At 43.6% G+C, this 18,021-nt stretch overlaps 1 protein-coding gene across 8 annotated transcripts in view; it reads right to left on the reverse strand.

Moving 5' to 3' along the window:
- DDX31 (DEAD-box helicase 31) overlaps positions 1–17,611 on the reverse strand; it is a 136,454-nt gene extending 118,843 nt beyond the window's left edge. For 6 of the 8 annotated variants that reach the window (XR_012094898.1, XM_037994059.2, XM_073022035.1 and 3 more), the window contains exons 1-6: positions 17,508–17,611; positions 10,506–10,762; positions 10,326–10,401; positions 9,292–9,335; positions 7,782–7,852; positions 6,736–6,800 (exon numbers count right to left, since the gene is read on the reverse strand). Coding sequence is in view for 7 of the 8 variants with exons in the window: in XM_037994059.2 (XP_037849987.2) it covers positions 6,736–6,800; positions 7,782–7,852; positions 9,292–9,335; positions 10,326–10,401; positions 10,506–10,762; positions 17,508–17,582 (588 nt within the window). In the remaining variant the exon portion in view is untranslated. Of the gene's footprint in view, positions 1–6,735; positions 6,801–7,781; positions 7,853–9,291; positions 9,336–10,325; positions 10,402–10,505; positions 10,763–17,213; positions 17,444–17,507 lie in introns of those variants that run through there. The other 2 variants (XM_037994058.2, XM_037994060.2) reach the window with 2 other exon arrangements.
- Positions 17,612–18,021: the final 410 nt, after the last annotated feature.

Below are 18,021 nucleotides of genomic sequence, written 5' to 3' on the forward strand. Positions count from 1 at the left end.
GATGGGTTTATCAGGGGTTTCTGCTTTTGCTTCTTTCTCATTCTATTTTGCTGCTGCCATGTAAGAAATGCCTTTCGGCCAGGCGCAGTGGCTCAAGCCTGTAATCCCAGCACTTTGGGAGGCCGAGATGGGCGGATCACGAGGTCAGGAGATCCAGACCATCCTGGCTAACACGGTGAAACCCCGTTTCTACTAAAAAAATACAAAAAACTAGCCGGGCGAGGTGGCAGGCGCCTGTAATCCCAGCTACTCGGGAGGTTGAGGCAGGAGAATGGCATGAACCCGGGAGGCGGAGCTTGCAGTGAGCTGAGATCCGGCTGCTGCACCCCAGCCTGGGCGACGGAGCGAGACTCCGTCTCAAAAAAAACAAAGAAATGCCTTTCGTCCTCTGCCATGATTACAAGACCTCCCCCAGCCACGTGGAACTGTAAGTCAGATTAAACCTCCTTTTCTTCCCAGTCTCGGGTATGTTTGTATCAGCAGCGTAAAAATGGAATAATACACCCAACTAACCCCATTATTCTAGAATACTGTTCTAAAGATCCTGGCCCAAACAATCTGACAAGAGAAAGAAATACGATGTATAAAATTAGAAAATAGGAGACAAAAATATTGTTAGCAGATGATGTTATTTTATCTTAGAAATAAAAAACCATAAGAGAATTAATTAAAAATCTATTACAAACAAGATAATTTTGTCAATCAGCTGAATGCAAAATTAAAATATACAATCAATAACCATCCGGGTGCAGTGGCTCATGCCTGCAATCCCAGCACTTTGGGAGGCCAAGGCGGGCGGATCACTTGAGGTCAGGAGTTGGAGACCAGTCTGACCAACATCGTGAAACCCCGTCTCTACAAAAAACACAAAAATAAGCTGGGCATGGTGGCGGGTGCCTGTAAACCCAGCTCTTAAGGAGGCTGAGGCAGAAGAATCACTTGAACCCAGAAGGTGGAGGTTACAGTGGACCAAGATCATGCCATAGAACTCCAGCCTGGGCAACAAGTGCAAAACTCAGTCTCAAATAATAATAATAATAATTATTATTATTATTCAGTAGCCTTCCAATATAAAAAGTTAATAGCAACAAAAAATACGAAAAGAATAAGCTTAGCAAAAAATACACAAAATCTATATGAAGAAAATTTTAAAACATCTCTGAGGGGCATAAAGTAAATTTTGAATAAACGGAAAGATATACCCTATTTCCGGATAAGAAGATGCAATAGTACATATAAGCTAATTCTCTCTAAATCAGTCCATAAATGTAATGTAATTCTAACAAAAATGCCACAAATACATGTACATATAAAATAACATATATAACCAAACAACCTGATTTGAAAGTTCATATGGAAAAATTAATGTACATAAATAACCAAGACATTTATGAAAAACATATCAGATGTTAAAATAATTTAAAGCTGCAGCAATTACAAATAATGATACTGGCACATGAATAGAGATTATAATAGTAAATAGAGTTGAGAACAGAATCAAATAGATATCAAATTCAGAAAATAATATAAGGACCATTTTATATCAGCAAGAAAAAGATGGTTTAATTCAAAAGTCCTGTGAGAAAAAAATAAAGTTAGGAAAACAAAGCTGGAATTAAGTTGTCCTTTTAATAGATGACATAAAACTCAGAAACCTTAAAAGAAAACACCAATAAATTTTATTACCTAAAAATTTTAAATTTCAGAATGAAAAATAAAGCCTAAACAAAACCAAGAGTCAAATGATAACCTGGGGGGAAAATATGCCACACCTGAGAGAAATAGCTAATTTCCTTAATTTATAGATTTTTAAAAGCCCTGTAATTCAGTTTTTAAAAAAAGACCAATTTGGTCAGGCACAGTGGCTCACGTCTATAACCCCAGCACTTTGGGCGGCTGAGGTGGGTGGATCACTTGAGGTCAGGGGTTAGAGACCAGCCTGGCCAACACGGTGAAACCCTGTCTCTACAGAAATACAAAGATTAGCCAGGCGTGGTGGCGCATGCCTGTAATCCCAGCTACTCAGGAGGCTGAGACAGGAGAATCTCTTGAACCCAGGAGGCGGAGGTTGCAGTGAGCTGAGATCATGCCATGGCACTCCAGCCTGGGCGAGACAGCGAGACTTCATCTCAAAACAAAACAAAACAAAACAAACAATTCAAATAGAAAAATGAACAAAGCGCCGGATGTTGTGGCTCCTGCCTGTAACCCCAGCACTATGGGAGGCCAAGGCGGGCAGATCACTTGAGGTCAGAAGTTCAAGTCCAGCCTGGCCAACATGGTAAAACCCTGTCTCTACTAAAAATACAAATACCTGTAATCCCAGCTACTCGGGAGGCTGAGGCAGGAGAATCTCTTGAACCCTGGAGGTGGAGGTTGCAGTGAGCCAAGATTGCGTCACTCCCCTGCAGCCTGGGTGACAGAGTGAGACTCTGTCTCAAAAAAACGTAAAGGAAGAAGAAACAGAAAGCAGCTGAGAGCACTGGAGGGCATGGGAAAACTGGACCTTTTACACCGCTGCTGGAGGGCACACTGGCATATTCCCTTTCAAGTTTAATGTTGGCATTATCTACTAAAATAAAATGTAAATTCCACTTACAGAAAGTTCTCCTACAGAGCATATGTGTGCATAAAGAGGTTGTAGAATATTTTACAGACTGTAGAGTATTTAAGTGGCCTTGTTGGTAGCAAAATACTGAATATAATATAAATTCCACCATCCAATAAGAGAATGAGTAATTCACAGTACATACATATATACAATGAAATGCTAGGCAGTCTTCAAAAAGAACAAGGTAGCCCAATATGGTGCTAATTAAGGAGCCCAAAACACATCAAAGGAACCAAAGCAAGGCACAGAACATCCTGCATAACCAAGCAACCACTCATTATCAAACCAAGCAAAACAGAAAAAACACTTCACAAAAAAGTGGTAAGAGGAATTACACATACTCATATTTGCTTGATAGGCACAAATTTCCCCGGGAGGATATATAAAAGGCTAATAACCACCATGGCATCTTGAGAAGCAAATTGTGCCACTAGGGCAAAGTGGGAATAGATGACTTTACTTTTCACTATATATATATTTTTGGTATACCCTTCGAAATTGTTAAAACATATATGGTACATTATATCTAAAAAGTATTAATAAAAAAATAGAAGAAACCAAAGTAATCCGAAAAAGGCCCCTAAGCCAACGGTGCCTTGCACATCCAAAGTGCTCAAAGACGCTGAATGAATGAAACAAAACAATGTTAGTGCCAAAGCTAAGCACAGAGCTAACAGCAAATTCAATTACAAGTATGGTTTTCGTGTTTTGCATAAGAAACATTTACCCAAAAGAAGAAAAGGATTTGGAATTCAAACCAGAGTCGTCTGTACTCAACATCGACTTTGTGAGACTACACTGAACGCAAGCTAGGAATGGTAAATATGCTAGTACAATAGTAGCAATGTGCCATCGTGTGACGTTAGGAAATTCTGACATTTCAAAAGGTGTTACTACATAAAGAAGAAAGAAAAATCAATTCCTTACAGGGCACAAGTAAGTGAGGGAGGATGGATACGATCCTGAAAAAAAAAAAAATCAGAGCCAAAATAACTGAAGAGTGTGAACACAGAAAAGCAGTCGTTCTCATGCCATCACCAAAGTAATTTAAGAATCTGTTGGGTGCCTTAAATTTGCTGTGCCCTCCAGATAAGTTTTTTACAGGTCAAGTCATTTTACAATGAACTCCAAGGGACTATATTGAGTATTTCTTGAAATAAGTGAATTAAATTGAGGCTTGGAAAACTGTGTTTCTACAGAATATTCCAGTCTTTAATAGAATGACCTGTTCGTGATTTTTTAAAATATTGCAGCAAATAAAAAGTGACATGGCTTACTAACGGTTCTGAATATAACCAATCAAATCATTGCCCCTCCAACTAGCCACATGACCACGTTGCTGATGATGGCTAAAGCATGATGTCACCATGCACTGCACATCGGGTCTCAATACTGCACATGCATTAGCTCAACCCTGATCCCAGCACTTGGAGACAGGCACTGCTATTGTCCCTGTGCCACAGCAAAGACACTGAGGCACAGAGGATGAACGATTTGCCTCAAGTTACCCTCAGACCCAGGATTGAGCACAGCTGCCCACCACACCATTCCCCTGACGTGTATGTCATCAAATCTCTCTCATCCTCCAGTCACGGATCTATGAAATGAGAGTTAGGCTAGAACTGTATAAGCCATTCCAGCTCAAATCGTCCAAAGAGTCAAATAGCTCAAAGAGTCCAAACCCTTCTACTGGTATAAAGAAAAACCTCTCCACTGGCAAGATGCTCTCCTGGAGTCCGTAAGTGGATGAGACTTTACTACATGATTGTAGTAATTTACATTTATTTTTCTCTATGTGCCAGGGACAATGTTAAGCACTTTACACAAATTCTCTCGCTGTAAACCACTTAATATGGGGGGTGGGAAAAATCAGTTACCTTTAGGAAGTAAAATTCCTTACTCAGAGAAAATCGATGTTAACAGTTTGCTAAGAATTATTCCAGCCTTTTTATGCATACATACACAACTATTACTTATGAAACTAGGGTCACACTATACATACCATTTTGTAACTTGCCCTTTTCCAAATAACAAAGTAAAAATAATTGTTCAAGTTCACAAACGGTAATTGAAAAAGTATCATTTTTTTAATGGCTATACTTGGTTCCATCTCTGGATGATTTTGTAGGGTTTCTTTAACTGATTTTAAAAAATTCTGAACCTATTCATTTTGAATGAATTCAGGCTTACAATTTCAGACTTACAAAAGATTTGCATAAAAAAGCAAGGAATTTCCACATGCTTTTCTCTCAGCTTCTCTGTATGTATTATCAATTATCAAAACCATAGTATAATTATCAAAACTGGGAAATTAACACTGATTCAATGCTATTGACTAATCTACAGTACAGACTTTATTCAAATTTCATCAATTGACCTGTTAATGTCCTATTTCCAGACTAGGATCCAATCCAGGACTACATGTTGTATTTTGTTGTCATCTCCCCTTTAATCTGGGTAGTTCTTTAGCATTTGTCTTTTATAACCTTAACGCTTTCTGAAAACACTGGCCAGTTATTTTGTAGAGTGTCCCTTGATTTGGATTTGTACGGCATTTCCTCATGACCAAATTCAGGTTATGCATTTTTGGCAAGAAGGGATGTATCCTCCCCAGTGCAGGGTATCAGGGGGCACATGAGGTCAGAACATCTCATTACTTACTGGTGATGCACACTGATCATTTGGTTAAGGTAGTGACAGCCAGGCTTCCTGACTGGAAAGTTACTGCTTTTCCCTTTGTAATTAAAAAGTATCTTGTGGAGGGATATTTTGAGACTATGTAACTATCCACTCCCCACTCCAGCCCCTACAACACTTTCATCCACTCATTTTAGCATCTATGATAACTCATGCCTGAAACAATATTACTGTGGCATTTGCCAAATGGTGACTTTCTATTTCTATCATGTCTATATTTATTAGAATTCTACATAAAGAAGAATTCTACCTTCTCCCTCATTTATATATTCAATAATTTATTTATATCAATTTGAACTCATGGATATTCTGTTTTAGTTTACAGACTGTAATGCAACACTATTATTATTTGTCACTCAAGTATCAGGCAGGCTACATACACTGCTAATTCTGCATATCCAAACTGAGAAAAACAGTCATCGATTAGCTTTTGCCTGTTTTTTTGCACTCACTTCACTTTCTATTTCTGGTCTTACCACCTCCTCTCAGCTGAGAATAACGAGGGCTGTATCTGTAGGATCCTGGGCTGGTGTCTGAGATGAAGCCTCCGCCCACGGATCACGGCAGTTAACTGGCCTCCTAGGGGCTCAACCCAGGCACTAAATTAACACATTTCACAACTAAAGATAAATTCCACATAATCTCAAAAAATGAGGCAGCCCAATTTGTCCTCGTATTAATATTTCAGCTAAACGGGTGCTTATTTTCATATTTACTGTTCATGAGAAACCACTGTTTTAAATATGAAGTTTAGCCTTCTTGGTCAAAATTAAGCACCACATTGGAACTTAGAAGGTTAAAACTGAATGCTTTATATACAACACAGACGCGAGCATCAAGGGACAGCTGCAAAACCAAATCCCCGTTATTGAGCCATCATTCTGTAAAAGGTCCCATGTTAGGCACTGTGGAAGACATGGATGCATGGTCCCCATACAGCACAGGAGCCAGTAATTAACCTTCACTGTAAGTCTTCACACAGAGTAAGGAGCTTGATCTCTGCAGCCAAACAGAACTGAGGTAGAATTCTAGTTCCACCATTACTTGTTGCATGGCCTTGGTTATGTAACTTTCCTAAGCCTGTTTTTCTTTGTAAAATATGGATAACAGTAATACCTAAACACGGTGGGGGAGAGAGCAGTTAAAGATTCAAGAAGGGAACACATGCAAAGCATCATGCCTGACACACAGGGAGCATTTCACAAAGTTTCCCTGTTACACTCACTATGACAATTGTGAAGTGTATTTATTCTACTCTAGGAACAGTCTTTAGATACAACACGTTTATGTAATAAATAAATTAAAAGGAGGTGAAAAAAACACTCAGTGAAAACAGATTCTTTTAGTCCTGATATTTCTGTTAGGGTTCAGTTTGCTGGTTGCTTATGCACTATAAGCAATGACAGAAAAACACATTTGATACACACCTGTATTTTTGACTTCATTGCTTGAAGGGACTGGACCACAGGGATGCAATAGGCAAGAGTTTTACCTTTCAAAAAAAGCAGCAGCAGTTAAAATTAAACATCCTACAGATGCAAGAAAAGCAAAGGATATAAAGGGAACAGGCTCTGCTATCTTCCAGTGGTACTAAATTCTGGGGAAAGGGAAACTGCCCATTATACATCCAAGAGAAGCGAAAAGGGGCTTCCCTGTCTGCCACAAATCCCAATTTTGCTTTGTAAAATGAGTACTTCTAAAAAACTAGAAGCTTCAGTTCCTTTATTCATCTGACAAGAGATAACGATATGTCTCCCAAATTACACAGAAGCTCGACTTGATGGCTGTCTGCAGGAGCCAGAAAATTCCTCCTTTGAAGTCCTCCCTACCCTCTCAGATGAGCTTCAGTGGTCAATTACATCTCCTCTACCGTGCTGATGTGACTGGGAACCAGTCTGTACCCTAGAGCTAATCTCTAATGATGGAGAAACCAACAGATGGCAAAAACTTTGGGTATCCAGCCTTCTGAATGGTGGCCGAGCTGGTGGAAGTAAAGGATAGCTGAATGCCCACTGAGGGCACACAGGGTCAAAACCGCAAGTCCAGACTGACCTGGAACATGGCAGAAACAGTGTTCTGTCCTCGAGCACAACTGGCATCTGATCCGTGTATGCTCAGGCCAGAAATCACTCTGTGTTTAATACCAGAAGAAAACATTCATTCTCCACTAGAGTGAGAATGGGCAACTGTGGCCACAGACTGCGGGACTTGGTAAAGCCCTGAAGTAGGCTCTGAGGAAATTGTAGCTGAACCTCACTACTTCCTAATCATTCCGCATCGTGGCACCATCAACTGTCCCCTTCCTTTTATTATGTGAACACATTCGGGGCTCTAATCAAAAGCAAGCATGGCCTCCCTCCCACAAACGAAACAAAATTGCCACCACCACCAACCCAGACACCTCATGGCAAAACCTACTGCATGACCATGCGCCTGAGCAGAGGAAAAAGGGCAGAGATGAAATGAGACTAACCTGAGCCCGTCTGGGATCTCACGAGAGCATCTCTGCCTTCCAGCAACACAGGAATACTTTGCTTCTGAACGCTGGGCCACCCGAAAAAAAGAACACGCTTTATCTATATCATCCAGTTAAAGGCAGAGACGCAGGATACATAAAAGGCAACTGCCCACACTTGGATTCATCTAGCAACTGCCACCTTAGAAGCTATCAAAGCATTCAAATAAAGGTGTGAAGAAACTTTTGATGATTATAAAGATCAAACCCTAGTTACATTTCTGGAACTTAGCCTGAAAATGGTGAGGCAAACCAGAGACTGGCCATTCTATTAACCTAATTCTTCTAAAAATGGAACAGGCAGCCGAGTGCGGTGGCTCACGCCTGTGATCCCTGCACTTTGAGAGGCCGAGGTGGGTGGATCACCTGTGGTCAGGAGTTTGACTAGCCTGGCCAACATGATGAAACCGCATCTCTACTAAAAATACAGAAAATTAGCTGGGAGTGGTGGCACGTGCTTGTAATCCCAGCTACTCAGGAGGCTGAGGCTCAGGAGAAGTGCTTGAACCTGGGAGGCAGAGGTTGTAGTTAGCCCAGATCGTGCCACTGCACTCCAGCCTGGGCAACAAGAGTAAAACTCCGTCTCAAAAAAACAAAAAACAAAAAAAGGAACAGGCATGACAACAAACCAGAGTTACCACAAAGTGTATCACACACTCTCTTGCCTTCACTAACAGGAATATGATACACAATGAAACATAATGGAAAGGTTTCCATGCAGGATAGCAGGAAGAAGCTCGCTAACTATTCAGAGAGCCAGCAGCTGCTATCCATTCTCCAGGAGAAGGTTATGGACATGCCGAGATGTGTGTCTACACATGTATTTTAAAACAAGAAACAGAAGAGACACAAAAATCACTTAAATTTGGTTGATGAAATAAACAAAAAACTTGTCGGGAGGTCCCTTAATTTAGTCTTTAAGATTCTTATTAATTTTTACTAGTAAAAGTAAAAAATCATTATGAAAATGCACAGAAGCACAAATACTCAAAACAAGGAAGCTCATCTCCTCGCACCTATTTTACTTCTTTATTTTCCAGGAGTCATTCCCTGTAACAAACATTGAAAACATTTTTTCAGTATCCCACTCTCTCCAACTGAACATTTACTCTTGCCTTTTTGGTTGACTCTAATTCTTACTACTAAGAAACGGCATGGTCACATTCTCTATTTTGGCCAAATTCTTTTCAGGGAAGCACAGAAAACAGCGGCACTCATGCAGCCCACCTTCTGGATGAGACGTCTCTTGCAGTTTAGAGCCAAGGGCAGAACTAGATGGAAAGCCAGTGTTTCCATTTAACAGGTGGAGAGAATGAGTAGCTAAGTGAGATGACAACCCTTTATGGTCGATAACCTGGCACTGTTTTCTAACGCCAAGACACAAATTTGCTCTGCCTTGCACAGACAGGTTTCATCTGGTTATACCCAAGTAACGCCTAAGAAATCAAGAGGAGCCTGAAGTTCTTACCTGGTCATACTAGACATTTTTAAGACCGTATTTATTGTGGAAATCTAAAAGAGAAGATGAAAAAGCTTTAATTAATATTTTGATACCAAATATTTAATGGAAGTTACACAAAAAAGGAGAAACTATTGAGAGGACATTGACTACTAAGATCCAATGAAGTTCTTCCACCCAGGTGGTGCTCTCTACTCGGGGCGATTCTGTCACTGGAGACACAAAGGGCAAAGTTTGGAAAAATTTTTGCTTGCTATACCAAGGGGAGGGGGGCACTGCTGGCATCTAGTGGGTAGAGGCCTGGGATGCTGCTGAACATCCTACAATGCACAGGAAGTCCCCAAAACTAAGACTGACCTAGTCCAAAATGTCCACAGTACCAAGGCTGAGAAACCCTGTTCTACCCTGCAGGTGAGAAAACAAGCTTAGGTAACCCACCCTACAGAAGGGGTAGGTAAGCTATAACCATAAGTGCAGAGGAAACCAAGCCTGCCTGAAAGTTAATATATTTTTTCTTCTTACTCATGAGTCTGGAGAACTTTTTTCCCTTTAAAGTGTCCGTTTGTTTGTAGAACACACACTAAAATACTCTTCCTCCCTCACTTCTCTAAAACTGTGGATGTCCTTTAACAGCAAGATGCCAGCACAGTTCCCTCTCCTATGGTCACTGTGACATCTGCCACCACAAACGGCTTCACCACTACAGCTATCCAGTAAATAGGGAGCTGTTTGAAGTTTACCAAGTGATGTCCTGACCCTAAATCACGTTAGTCGAGGAAAGTCTTCAGTACTTAAAAAACAACACACAAAAACACACCAAACACACCGGATGGGGGAAGGTGGGGGCCAGAAAACAGTGAACAGTAACCTAAGCACCCCTGAACTGTCCTAGAAGAGTATCATATCAATCTGAGTTCATTCAGGTAACTTAGAGCAGAAACAAACACTCTCCGATTTCTCTTCCTAGAACTGCCGTTGCACAGACCTTCTGAACGGACAAACACCAAAAACAACTGACCCAGAAAACACTGAGAGGTACTTACTAAATGTGGGTGGAGGCCCAGCTCATGAAAAGCAGCTGAAGTAAACACTTTTTCTTGCACCTGCTTTACCACAGGTCTGCAAATGATGAACAAAAACCCAGGCATCAGTGCCAATATTAACAAAGAAGAGGCAGAACACATTCTTTTTTCTTCCTGAAGGGCATCTGCCGCTGGACATACCTGTGGAGTTCTGGAATGTCAGGGTTGTTTTTAAACAGTGATGAAGTCTTAATGCATGGTCTCTCCTCCTGGTTTCTATCACTTGTGCTAACCGAATGCTTCTTTGGAGAAAACGTTTTTTGTGTGTTCCCCTTAAAAGTCCTCTGAGTTTCTTTAACGCTAGTTTTCTTGGCTGGTAGAAATGAAGTTTCGTTCCTCCGTTTCACTGGGGGAGCCTCACTGGACGCTTGGTGTTTTCTTTTCGTAGCCTTTGCTTGCTGTGTTGTTCCCAGAAGGAAAGATCAACAAGAGATGCATTAGTCCATGAAGACAGAGCTCGCAGTGAAGCCTGACTGCCCACAGAATTGCATCTCTCCCTGCAGAGATCATTATGCCCCATATGTCAAGCAACAGTTTAGGGTTTGCAATCAGACTCTTTGACTCAGCTTCTTCCAAAAGGTAAAGAAAAGAAAAAAGAAAAAAGTCTCAGCTCACTCATCTACCAGACCTCACCATCCATCTTAACTGTTAAATCAATCAAGATAAGGTAAGGATGAAGCAGCAGCATTTTTCCAGTTGAATGTGAACTAATGGAGTCCGCTTTAAGGGAAGCAAGAATCCACCTTGTGCAGGGTGTGTCAATCCATATTCCCAGAAACCCATTCACCCAAGGAGAAAAGAGGGGCAGGGGGAAAATGAATCTTTTCTCTCCACTAACAAAGCACACTGGAGATCGCACAGGAGAGAGGGGCGAGGGGGAACGCGCATCCCAGCCCGTGCCCAGGAAGCGGAAACCTTCATTACCATTCTACCCTAGTGCCTGGATCTCTGTCATTCTCTTCTCTCAAGCTGCTCCTCCAGATTCAGATGGCCTGGAGAAAATTTCTATGCCCTGTTCCCATTCCAAATGAGAATGCTGCTCCATCCATCACCTCTACCACAATGACTTCCTACCTCCCTTGCCTTTTGAGTCTCTGAGTCCCCGAGTCCCTGCCTGATTGCCGATTACAGGCTACACAGCCCTAGGGACCTCTTGCCTGTTGCTTCTTATTTCCATTATACGAATGTGGTTCAATGCATGATGTCCAAACTTCCCGTAGAAGAAACATCCAATTCCTCTATTTTATTTGGCCTTCTTCTCTGATTTACAAATGAATATAAAAGCATCCCTTGAGTAGCCAGTGCTTGTTATTCTGGAGTTTGGGGTTCTCTCAGAATACGTTATTTTCCTCTTTGCTTGAAATAATGACTTGGTTTTATGTGTCGGCTTTCTTTAGCCATGACTGTCAGCTTCAGACTAACCTACCAAATAACAATAGTTCTTTGATCCACAAGGATTCCTTTACTTAAGTAATTAAATAAATACAACTTCAAATATCTAATATTAATAAAGTAAAAACAGACATTCCATCTTACAAATTTATTTTTTTACAAAGTCTCAAGTTTATGAATTTTCAGATTAAAGAGATGAAATCAAGAGATGAAACTTGATGAAATCAAGAGATGAGGCCGGGCGCGGTGGCTCACGCCTGTAATCCCAGCACTTTGGGAGGCGGAGACGGGTGGATCACGAGGTCAGGAGATCGAGACCATCCTGGCTAACACGGTGAAACCCCATCTCTACTAAATATTACAAAAAAAACTAGCCGGGCGAGGTGGCGGGTGCCTGTAGTCCCAGCTACTCGGGAGGCTGAGGCAGGAGAATGGCGTGAACCCGGGAGGCGGAGCTTGCAGTGAGCCGAGATCTGGCCACTGCACTCCAGCCTGGGCGACAGAGCAAGACTCCGTCTCAAAAAAAAAAAAAAACAAACAAAAAAAAAAGAAATCAAGAGATGAAACTTGATGAAATCAAGTTTCAGGTTTGTTGAATCATTTGCAAGACAGCATGAAATGTGCAGACTTCACCTGATTTACAGACCCAGGACTCCTAGAGCACAAAAACTCTTAAAGGCCACTCCTGCCATGCATGGAATTCCTGACAGTCCCTGGCACGTGGACTGGCAGCCTCTCCCGGCACACCTCCTGCAGCCCATGAGGCAGCCTATTCTGTTCATGACCAATTCTAGGAATCAGGAAGCTGTCTCTGACATTTATGCAAGATCTGCACCCTTAAACATCTCCCTAATACTTTCTGCAGCAACACAGAACAAGCTTACTTCCTCTTAACACATAACATTCCTTCGTATATCACGTAACTCTCTTTTCTTTCTTCTTTGGACTTAATATTTCAAGCAGGACACAACTTTAGATCCTTTATCGTCTTGGTCACCCTTTGTTCCTATGTCAACATCTCTCTAAAAGCAAGTACTGAGAGTTAAACACAATAGGTTTTTCATTGCTCTTAGGCTAAACTAACAAGTCTGTAATACTGCCAGGTGCCATAGCTCATGCCTGTAATCCCAGCACTTTGTGAAGCTGAGGTGAGCTGATTGCTTGAAGCCAGGAGTTCGAGACCAGCCTGGGCAACATGCTGAAACCCTGTCTCTACAAAAAAATACAAAAATTAGCTGGTGCATGTCTGTAGTCCTAGCTACCTGGGAGGCTAAGTTGGGGGGATCACCTGATCCCGGGAGGTCAAGGCTGGATTGAGCCATGATGCCACTGCTCTCCAGCCTGGGCGACAAGAGTGAAAAAAAAAGCCTGTAACATGATCAATAAGGCCCTGTAGAATCTGACCTCTGGCCACCTCACCAGCTTCAGCTTTACTCTCTGTCACTCGGGTCTTCCTTCAGTTCCTAGAATGTGCTGTGCTCCTTCCTCCTCCTCCTCTGCACATGCTACTCCCACACCCAGGACACCACTCGGCCCTCTGGCTGGCCACCCCGTACTCATCCTTCAGAAGTAGGCTGACCAAGTCCTTCCTCAGAAGGGCCTTTCCTGACCTCTCTTCACCTAGTCAAGCCAAGGTACCCTGTTCTTGGCTCTCCTGGTACCCTGATTCTCCTCCACTAGCATTCGGCAAAATAATAAGCATAGCATGGAACTCATTGTTTTATGTCTGTCTTTCCCATAGATTGTAAGCTCCACAAGAAAGGGACCAGTCTGTCCTACATAGCACTGTATCCCCTGTACAGGCCCCCGTCTGGCAGAGTAAGCACTCAACAAATACTTGTAAGATGAATGAATAACACACAATGGAACTATCTCTTTCCACGAGCTGGATAAGATTCTACTTGTTAGCTTTTCTCCCCCAGCATCCAAAACCCATTCATTCAGCAGTTGTCAAGAAGCTTGGTTCTGAAGATACAAAGTAGAAAGATTCGCTAAGTCCTTGAGGAAGTCACATAGTAACAGAGTACAAAGGTATAAAGAGTATAAACACAAAAGTATAAAGGCATAAATCCAACCTCTACACTGGTGCTACAGAAGAGATACATACAAAAGGCCATGAGAGCACCAAGGAATGCTGGACTAACATGGCCTGCGGCACAGGAGAGGAAGGCAAGAAAACCAAGAATGCTTTGTGAGGTGGCGTCTGGGCAGACAGGGAGCAAGGACATATCTGGATCTACTAAAAATTAGTTGTGCAACATGAAGCAAGTCACTTCCGTCTGAGTCTCTGCTGCCGCACCTGTAAAATGAGGGGATTTGGCCGATGACCTCTAGGACCCATCCAGCCCTGAGAGTCTAAGATGCCACGCCTTTGATATTAATAAACATACTGACTAGTTACTGTATGCCAAGGAGTACGCAAAGTACTCACATGTATTCTCTCATGTGTCAACACAGGTACTGTTATCATCTCATTTTAAGATGCGAACATGGAGGCAGAGTGTGAGGTAATTTGTCCCGGAATCACTGAAGGGACCAGGCTTTCCCCAGGCATCATGATTCTACATTCTAGAGTCCTCCCAACAATACTATAATCAAGGTCTTTTATTAAAACTATATCCTCTTTGCTTTAGAAAACATCATGTGTAGTGATTCCTATTTTGAGTTGTTCTCCAGAACAGGACATACACCAAAACGGCAACAAGCGTTGTCTCTGAGTATGGCAATTATGGGTGGGTTTATAAAAATCTTTTTTCTTAATTTTCTGTAACAAATTTGCATTAATAATCAGTTTTTTTTTTGAGATGGAGTCTCACTCTGTCACCTCGGCTGGAGTGCAGTGATCTCTGCTTATTACAACCTCCCCTGGCTCCCAGGTTCAAGGGATTCTCGTGCCTCAGCCTCCCGAGTGGCTGGGATCACACGTGCCCATCACCACACCCGGCTAATTTTTTTTTCTGTATTTTTAGTAGAGAGGGGGTTTCACCATGTTGGCCAGGCTGGTCTCCAACTCCTGACCTCAAGTGATCTGCCTGCCTCGGCCCCGCAAAGTGCTGGGATTACAGGTGTGAGCCACCTTGCCCAGCCCAGAAAGTATTTTTAGAGAGAAAATTTCTGCACAGTGTTAGATATAGCATAATTTAAGCTGTCAGTCTTTCTAAATCCAGTATATTAGCTACCCATCTCAAGCTGTGGCTCACGCCTGTAATCCCAACACTTTGGGAGGCCGAGGCAGGCAAATCACAAGGTCAGAAGATGGAGAGCATCCTGGCTAACATGGTGAAACCCCGTCTCAACTAAAAATACAAAAAATTAGTTGGGTGTGGTGGCAGGCGCCTGTAGTTCCAGCTACTTGGGAGGCTGAGGCAGGAAAATGGTATGAACTCGGGAGGCGTAGCTTGCAGTGAGCCGAGATTGCGCCACTGCACTCCAGCCTGGGCGACAGAGAGAGATTCCATCTCAAAAAAAAAAAATGTAGATCTAGACAAGGCCACTGCAGACACCTGTCATCACCACATTAATTAATCCCCTTTTGATAATCATAAAACGAGGTACCCTACATGTACTTACTCAATGCTTATGTGTTAGTTACCAGGCTCTGCACAGGACATAAGCACCTCACTGACCTCCTGATGTAGCAATCTATTATCCAAAATAGAGCCAAAACTACTTTATATTGTTGGCATTTATTAAGTGCCTCTATGGGCCAGGCAACGTATAGTCTTTATGTATGTTATCTCAATGAATCCTTACAATAGTCTTCTATGAAGTAGAAATTATTGTTCTCATTTTATAGATAGGAAAAGTGAGAATCAGAAAGATTAAATAACTTGCTCCAAGGTCACAGAGCTAGTGTGCAGCAAGGGTAGCATCGAATCCCAGGTCTATCCTATTCCAAATCCCACGCTCCCAGTGGCTTTTCTATTCTTCTCCCCAGCTCCTTCCAGATGCAGCTACACTTGGCTACCTGGACTCCTTACTGCCAAGTATCTAAATCCTAAAGTTTGATGATCACTTTATGATTTTACATCAGCCTTTCTGTCCTGTGGTCCTCTTTTCCAGGAGATAAATCAACCATCCTAGAAACCAGGTTTCAGTTCTTGCTTAAGTTAATTTTAGGGCATCTTTCCCCTCTCTAGCAATGGGATTATATCAATGAAACCGATTTTCCTATCCCCCTCCATTGCACGTGGATTAAAATCTGTCCCATTTGGCCGGGCGCGGTGGCTCACGCCTGTAATCCCAGCACTTTGGGAGGCTGAGACGGGTGGATCACGAGGTCAGGAGATCGAGACCATCCTGGCTAACACGGTGAAACCCTGTCTCTACTAAAAATACCAAAAAAAAAAATTAGCCGTCCGTGGTGGTGGGCGCCTGTAGTCCCAGCTACCCGGGAGGCTGAGGCAGGAGAATGGCGTGAACCCGGGGGGTGGAGCTTGCAGTGAGCTGAGATCGCGCCACCGCACTCCAGTCTGGGCGACAGAGCGAAACTCCGTCTCAAAAAAAAAGAAAATCTGTCCCATTTTTGAAAGCTCTTCAAAGAAAACTCCTAGTTGCCAGTCCTCACTCCTGCAACAAACGAACCTTCCTCATGGCGACGAAAAGAGTTAAACTCTAAAATATTCGAAGAGACTTATTCTGAGCCAAGCATGAGTGACCATGGCCTGTGACCCAGCCCTCTGGAGGTCCTGAGAACATGTGCCCAAGGTGGTCGGGGTGCGGCCTGGTTTTACACATTTTAGAAAGGCATCAGACATCAATCAAATACATTTCAGAAATACACTGGTTTTGTCCAGAAAGGTGGGACAACTCAAAGCGGGGGCTTCCAGGGTATAGGTAGATTTAAACATTTTCTGGTTGACAATTGGTTGAGTTTGTCTAAACACCTGGGATGGATACAAAGAAAATGTTCAGGTGAAGACAAAAGATTGTGGAGACCAAGGTTCTTTTGAAGTCTTTAGTGGCTGCCCTTAGAGACAACAGACGACAAGTGTTCCCTATTCAGATCTTTGAAAGCTGGTAGACTCTTAATCTCTTTAGGATTGGGAGGGCCTGGAAGAAAAAGATCTAGCTCTGTTAATAGAGATTCTTTACAGATGCAAATTTCCGCCCCCCCCCCCCCCCCCCACCCCGGCCACAACGAACAGCTTTGCAGGGCCATTTCAAAACATGGCAAAGAAACATGTTTTGGGGTAATATTTTAACTTTCTTCTTTGTCACATAATATTAGGCCAGAGCCAGATTGGAAAGCAAGTCACGATATATAGGGTTAAATGAAAGCCATCTGAGAATTTATGGTTTGTAGCGCATGACTCTTCCCAAACAGGAATGTGGGAAGAGTAAAAAAAACAAACAAACAAACAAAAAAAAGAGAGCTTAGTCCGCACTCAGTCGAGGAAACTGGCTTAGAGAAGTTAAGCCTTGGCCTGGGACTTGCGCCGGAGCGTCAGGTCCTACCTTCCACGGGAAACAGCCTCTAATTTTTCCCTCTACGTTTCCAGGCGCAGGAGCCAGCACCCCGCCCCTCCACACCGCTCCACTCCCCCCTTCCAGGCGCATCCCCGCGGGTGGTGTTCCGGTTAGAGACACGTGTTTCGGCGCAACTTGTCCCGAAGCTGCCCCGGGTCTGACTTTCTCCCGCTGAACTCCGTAAATGACTCGAAACCCGACTCCGAGGCACTGCTGCAGCTCGCGGCGCGCCGAGAGCCGGGCCGCGGGTGGGGACGGAGCTGAAGCCAGGTCAGAACTCACTTGACTCGCCTGGGCTGAGGGACGTCTGGAGAACGTCCTGGGGTTGTCCGAGAGCGAACCGTCGGCGGCTGCCATGGTCTGCGTGGGTGACGCGTGGTGCGGCGGCGAGCCGGGTGCGCAGACCTGCCGGGCCCAGGACCCCACGTGGGACGCGCGAGGACCCTGCGCCACCGCCCCTTCCGGGTCCGGAACGGCTCCAGCTGTACGCACCCGCTCCGAGGGGAGCCGGGGACGGCGGCACCGGGCGGGTCGGGGCGAGCCGGGGGCGCATGCCCCCGCCGGGTGGCAGCCCCGCTCTGCGTCCCTAGCGGCCTGGCAAAATCACATTCGGCCGAGAGTTCACGCTGGGGAAGCTCTCTGAATGCCTCTGAGAAACGAGGCCCGGCGCCATCTCACCGACCAGTCTCCCCTTTACTGCTGCGTGCGTTTCCTCGGCACTTTACGAACTAAAGCCTAACTGTCTGGGTAGCTCCCTAACAGGCTCCGGAGCTCAGTCCCTGGGCAGGGGGAAGGG

The sequence above is a fragment of the Chlorocebus sabaeus genome, chromosome 12, assembly GCF_047675955.1.
Source record: "Chlorocebus sabaeus isolate Y175 chromosome 12, mChlSab1.0.hap1, whole genome shotgun sequence".
NCBI lineage: Eukaryota > Metazoa > Chordata > Mammalia > Primates > Cercopithecidae > Chlorocebus > Chlorocebus sabaeus.